We start from the raw sequence: 6678 nt of genomic DNA, 5'->3' as shown, positions 1-6678 counted from the left end.
GGGCGGCCCGGCGTCGCTCCGCCGAGCGCTGCCCGCGGGAGGAAGGGGGGCGCGGGGATGAGATAAGCGCGGGGGCGGGCGGCGGGGGGGGGGTATGTAGGGGCGGCTCAGGTGGATGCGGGGGGCGGCGTGAGGCCGCGGGGGGAGGCGCGGAGCGGAGGGACGGGGGCTCTTCCCCCGCCTCGGGAGGCGGCGGCGGGGGCTCGGGGGGAAGCGCTCGGCGGGCTTCCCGGAAGGGTGAATTGGATTAATTCTCTTTTTTTTAAGGGGGGGGGTTTGCGCTCCTTTCCCCCCCCCCCCCCGAACCCCCCCCCCCCCCCCACCTTCGCCGTGCAGAATTGGCGCCGGCAAGAGGCCGCGGTGGCATCGCGTTTGGCGTCCTTCCCACCCCCTTCCCCTCGGTTTCGCTCCTGGAGGAGTTGCTTGTTGAGGTTTTGGTTGTTTTGGTTTTGTTTTGTTTTTTTTTTTTTTTTTTCCAAATACAAGCCTCAGTCTTGATTTTTTTTTTTTAAAACAAACAAACAAACCCGCTTTCCCCCACCCCCCCACCCCTCTCCCCCCGCACACAAGCCTGCCTCTGAGAGGGAAATAGCCAGGTGGAATCTCACTCTGTTTCCATGGACAACCCGTCCATTATCACCCAGGTGACTAACCCCAAAGAGGAGGAGATCCTGTCCTGCACTCAGGATAAAGGTGAGCTTCTGCCTATCTTTCTCCATCGTGGGTTTTTTTTTTTTTGGTTGGTTTTCTTTTTCCTCTCTTTAAAAATGCACGTCATAACAAATCGCATTCTTCAGGCTGCCGGGCATAGAGGAGTGCTTGTTGGGTTTGGGCTGGTTTTTTGGGGGGGGATGAAGGTATTTGCGTGAAGGGTCTCTGAAACTTCTTGGTGGATACAGCTGAGAACTTGTTAGAAGTGTTTAAATCTCGAATTTCATCAGTCATTTAAGAAAAATACTCTTCTTCCCTGAGGTTTGCGAAGGTAACTTTATAAGGTGGTCACTGTGCAGTTAGTGCCCTGCTCCAGGGAGGGGATACCTGTGCTGAGTGTGTTGGAAGGGTTTGAAATATCTGCTGTAAAGATTTTAAATTCTTTTCCCCTCTCCATTTTTTTTTTTTTTTAAACCAGATTTCTTTCCTATATTTCTCCCTGCCTCCCATTTCAGAATCTGTGCAGCTTTCAGGTTTGTTGGAGGTTACTTGTGCTTCTCAGAAAGAGACACAGGCTACTTGTAGAAGCAGGCTCTATGTACTCCTTAGATAAATAGTTGCTGCTTGCGTAAGGCATCACACTTGGATCGGGTTTTACTCCCAAATGAGATGAATCCAGCGTGCCTGAAAGGAGCTGCTTCCCTCAAAAGTGGATGTTGACGAGTGCCCTTAACCTTGTTTGCTTTTGGAGGCTTGGAGCAGTCTTGGGGCTGTAAGTGCTTGTATCCTTGCGTCTGGTGGGTGAGCAGGAGGGTTCAAGTTCTGGGGGTTTGTTCACGGCTTTGGGAAGTTGTTTGGATGTCAGTTTAATGCTTTGTTACAGGCAGCGCTGGTAAATAGGGGAGAAAGGGCAGAAATTAGAAATGGAGTTATGTCCATGTTCCTTGGTAGGTATGGTCAGATTGCTGAGCAGTCGTCTAAAATGGTAGATTGATGGGTCTCCCCCTGAAATGGATGGATTTGGTGCCCAGAAAGCTTGTATTTTTGTCTGGCTCATCTTGGAAATACGAGGTGAGAGCCTCCCATATTGGTGGAGAAGTTGCTCCCAGTTACTTTTGACTGTAAGGCCATACGTGAAATCTGTCTTCTTGCTTCACTAGCGCTGACTGCGGAAGAATGGAGGTAGATTAAAATGAAAAAAAAAAAAGAAAAACCAACCATCAGGTTTGGGGTGTGTTTGAACAAAAAATTACTTATTTTCAGCCTAGAAGTGTTTATATAACTCTTTAATTCCTTTTGCTTGTGAGGTAGTACTTCCACCACGAGGCCTGGTTTGGCTCAAGAGATTTCTGATGCTTTCCTCTGTTTTGGCAATGTGGGGCGTGGGGTATCTACAGTAAATGAGGTGCTGTGCTTTGCCTACCTTGTCTCCTAAGACCTGATTTGGGGTAGACATGTGCGATACTGTGCTCAGATGCTGTGGTTTTAATGGCCTGTGTTTTTGTATGTAATGGAAGGGCTTCGTTAATACCCGTAGCAGCTGCTTGAAATTTTAGTGTAAAAAAGCCAGTTGAGACAAGCAGAGGAGGATTTGACAGCTCGGAATAAGAGTAGGCATCCACATCAAACAAGTGGCTTCGGAGTCCTCGGCAGAGCAAGTGAAAATATGCATCTAACTTGCATAACTCTGCAGTAACTTGCATAATGTGCATTGTGTTCTTGCTATTGGTTTGTCTTTGGCAGAAAATCATGATGGTCTTCGTTGCAGGGAAGGAGCTTTTCAGGCTTCGTGTTAGCTGGGCTGGGCTGGGGGAGAGGGGAAGGAGGGGAGCTGGAGTTGGAGATGAGGAAACTCCAGCGTCATCTTCAAGCAGGAGGTGAATTATCTTTTTTGGGAGGTGTTTTGTTTTGTTTTACTTTTTGGGTGTGCTTTTTTTTTTTTTTTTTTTTCCCCAATGTGGTTCCAGTGCATGCCTTGGATTGATGATGAGCTCTGTGGTAAGACTTTCAAATCACTCCAGAGCAACTTTTGCAGCAGCAGAACTGCGGCTCTGTCCGTCCTGGGCTCTAGAAGGAGAGCGCTGCTTACTCCAACCTCTCCCACTGCAGGTTTTCCCGGTGCTCGAGGTACGGAGCTTGTGGGAACCCCTTGCTCCACCTGCCTCCCTGGCGTGGCTGCACATCGTCACCCAATTTTCTGTCAGATTTCAGAGCGGTTCTAGCAGAGCCTTTAGGTTCGGCGAGCTGAGAGAGTGAGAGAGAGAGCCCGGAGTGGAGATAGGGAGTCCAGATAAAAGCTCCTAGCAGGAGGCTGGTGTTAAGTGAGTCTTTGCTGCTAATTCAGGTTGTGCTCGGTGTTATTGGTACAAAATGGCTCTCAAATACGTTAAAGCATGATGAATTAACTCTCTATTTCATGAAATCCAGAATCAGCTGAGCCTGAATTCTGGAATTTTGTGATAGGGTGAAATACAGCAGCACTGTGCTGTGAGAGCCAAGGCTGTCCACTTTTCATTAAAGCTTGTTTGGTTTTTTTTTTCCCTCTGAGTTCAGCATTTGGCTGCAGAAATAAATTCCAGGGTACTAAGTGGCATGTGGTGGCTTTGGGAATCAGGGTTTTCTTAGGGTTGTTGAGACCTTGTGTTGGTGTCTCGTGGGGAAAAAAAAAAATGTTTTCTTGTTGTTATGCTGGAGAGAAGCAGTTCCAGAGTAACTGAGCAGCTGCTAAATAATGCATGTGTACACCTTCAAACTTCTGATTTTTTCCCAAGATTTTTTTTAAGCTTTTAATCAGATCCGAGGCCAGCATTTAGTTTGATTTATTTTTTTTTTAATGTATTTATGTTTTAAAAGGAATTCGATGTGTAGTGTAGGCTTTTGCCAGATTTCTCCTGTGCGAGGGAGCGAGGCTGGCAAGAAACAGAGCTGGTTCTCTGGTCCTGGGGCAGTTATGTGTTTAGGTAAATACTGTGTTTTACAAATAAAAATGCTCAAGCATTTTCTTGCTAGCCCAGATGTATTAAAAAATAGCTTTTGAGATGAGTGAAGCTCTGGCAACTTGTTACGGGGGGGATCCTACAAACACTAAGAGGGATTTGTTAATGTCTATTTTTTTAAGAAATAGCAAAAAATTTTGAAGGTAGAAAAAAAACCGGTCTTGGTATGTGAACCATTCCCTAATATGTTGCCACATGGTGGTGCCCTGGATTTAGTTGTCTGTCAAAATGAAAGCTGAGCATGGAAGGTTTGCTACAATCTTAGTTTTTTATTTTTATTATTGTAATGTTCTCAAATGCCTGTGGTGTTGATGGTGCTGGGGGGTTTTGGTCCCTATCTGTGTTGGTGAATTAGTTCTGGGAAATAGAAACTTGGGTTCTCCAACTGGAAGTGATACGTAGGTGCCTGGAAATACTTTGAATGCTAAATTCACAGAGAATTCAGTTCCCTGTTAGTTTTTTTTTAAGTAACAGAAATACTATTTCTTTGCAGAAATATATTTTGTTCTGGAAATTGGGAACATTAACAAACTTGAAGCTAAAATGGAGACCTGAGTATGTGGAAAGAGGTTTGTTTTATTGGGGGTAAATGTGAGCAACTAAGAAAAACACAAAAAGTACGAAGCAAAACTGAAAGTCTGGATCTCTATAAATCAGCACAGATAAAATCAACTGGTTGTTTTATTTTGTTTTATTTTTATTAATTCCTATTACTCACAGACCTGTAATGTAAAATCTGTGTGGTTAAATGTACAGAAAACTGAGCAGTGCTGACAGAGTTGCTCTGAGTGTCTCATTGCGAGCGGTCATGGCAGCAGGCATTCAGTCCAAAGAAGTGAATTTCCATTTTTTACCTACCTGCATTAATTTGATCCTCATAAATGATGCAAATTCTTGGTTGTCTCCAAGTACCAAGTTAAAGAGCAGAGAAAAATAGTCCAGTCCTTTAGGTACCTCCTTCAGGCTGTGGTGTTTTGTTTTCTGTCTTCACATACATCTTTCTTGGCTTCTGTGAAATTTGCTTGTCAGTTGAGTGTCTTATTTTCAGTTATTTAAAGTAACAGAATGTTTTAGTGTCCCTACAGATGTGAATTGTCTTCTGCAATAAATTATTTGAAAAAGGTTCACGGTGGAACCTGAACCATTAGAGTTTTTTTTCTTTTTTTAATCTCAGTGTGAGTGAGTCCCTGAGGATGTTTTCACAAACTTTTTTTTTCTTTCAAGTAGAGTTGGAAAAAACAGCAATGAGAGCAATACTCATTATAATTTTAAACAAGGAGTTCTGAAGATCTCAAGCTAAAAGCCAAAATAAGCCTTCAATTGTGTCTTCAATTAAAAAAAAAAATGTTTTGAATATAGCTGAAAATACTTTGGATGTACTTTTTTTTGCCATTACATCACCAGGATTCAGAGTACTCAAGCACTTGAACATATGTTAATGATCCTGAGACATTGTCTCAACAGTTTTTTGTAATATTGACTTCAGAATTTTAACACTAAAGTAGCATTTTAAGGGGAGGGAAAGAAAAAAAAAAAAAGATGTGGCAACCACTCCAGCAGTCCACTGGAATGTGAATTGCTCACAGAGGGTAAAATTTTAAATCATTAACTAATGACATTTTTGTTATATGAAACCAGAGTAGCCATACAGTAGGTTTTATGTTCCAGGGAGACTGTAGTAACCTGTAGTAACCCAAGATTTGATTTAGGGTCGCAGTTAACAGGTAGAAGTGCACTGGCAGATGGGAATGATAATTTGCCTGAATTATCAAATATTCAGTCAGTCCATAACCTGCAGTGTGATCATTTCTTCACAGTGCTTGTTGTCAACTCGAATTCATACTGGTTTCAACGAGGTGATTTAACTAAAGTGCTCAGAAGTTTAACATGCCTTTAAAAAAGAGATAGAAGCCCAACAAAGTTGACCTACATTTTGTTAATTCAGTATTCAGAAATGCAAATAGCATAATCAGAAAAATGCGGCGTGATCGATGCCACGCTTCAGCTTTCAGAGTTTAAGCTGAACATTCCAAATAAGCCTCTGGATAACGGGTCCATTTTCGATTCTTTAAAGGGATAAAAACTGAAATGCTGAGAAGGCAAAAGGCCAAGAGAAATGAAACTCCCTGACTTAGTCATTGTTGTGAAGGATGTTCCTGTTGCCCTCATAGATAGGTTTGACTGTGGGCATTTTGTTTTCCCATCATGGAATGCTTAATTTATGAGTTTGGTTGTCTTGTAAAAGGTACTGTTCTGACCTGAAAATGGTTGCAAATTAGATCTATCCCACAGTTTATGTATATATATATGTCAAGTCTTAGGTATTCCCTCTGTAAGCAAGTGTTCTTTTGTTGTCTGCTGAATTTTGGGTTGTTGGCAATGACCACCATGCTTGGGACACAGTACTACATTTGCAATTAAAAATCCAGTTTCAGGCAATCCTGGATATGGAAATGATAACTTAGGGGTTGAATTTGTCCATTACTCATGCCCAGCCAGCAGAGAATTTGACAATTTTTTGGAAGTTTTTCTGTCCACAAGAGCTAACATTTTCTTTAAAAAAAAAATTAGGGAAAGCAAAGACAGGTCTAATTATCTACATTCTTCCATAGGTTTTGCTCACTGTGTGAATCAGTAAGGGAAAATGTGGCTCATCCCTCTTTCTCCTCCTTGCCTGGGGGATATCTCTTGCTGGGAGAGGAGCAGGAATGTGGATATACGTAGGACCAGGAAGGAGCAGAGAGCTGCCAGAGTGCTCCAGCCCGTTTGGGGGACAGAAGGGTGTGAAATCCTGCCTTTTCCTCTAGAGCCCAGGCAGAGGCTGGCAGTGGGACAGGGAATAGTTTGGTGTTTGAGGTGGGTTCCCAGGCTGCCCTGACCACTCCTGGGCAGTGGGTGCTGCCCTGATGAAGTCTGAGGCTCTCTGCCCACCCGTTATCTGTCCCCTTATCCCAGCTCAGAATTATTTCCAGGAAAGGATGGGATCTTCCAAGCTGTAACAAGAGAAGGGCTGATAAAACTACAATGGGCC

At 43.5% G+C, this 6678-nt stretch overlaps 1 protein-coding gene across 1 annotated transcript in view; it reads left to right on the top strand.

The window, feature by feature from the left end:
• The first annotated feature begins 322 nt into the window (after nt 1-322).
• Nucleotides 323-6678, top strand: part of CTDSPL (CTD small phosphatase like) — a 65690-nt gene continuing 59334 nt past the window's right edge. Inside the window, exon 1 of the mRNA XM_040063386.2 lies at nt 323-693. Within this exon, the coding sequence (XP_039919320.1) occupies nt 618-693 (76 nt within the window). The 5' untranslated portion in view covers nt 323-617. The remainder of the gene's footprint in view (nt 694-6678) is intronic.

The sequence above is a fragment of the Hirundo rustica genome, chromosome 1 (assembly GCF_015227805.2).
Source record: "Hirundo rustica isolate bHirRus1 chromosome 1, bHirRus1.pri.v3, whole genome shotgun sequence".
NCBI classification, from domain to species: Eukaryota; Metazoa; Chordata; class Aves; order Passeriformes; family Hirundinidae; genus Hirundo; species Hirundo rustica.
Note: the sequence above shows the minus strand (reverse complement) of the source record. Positions and strands in the feature narration are given on the sequence as shown.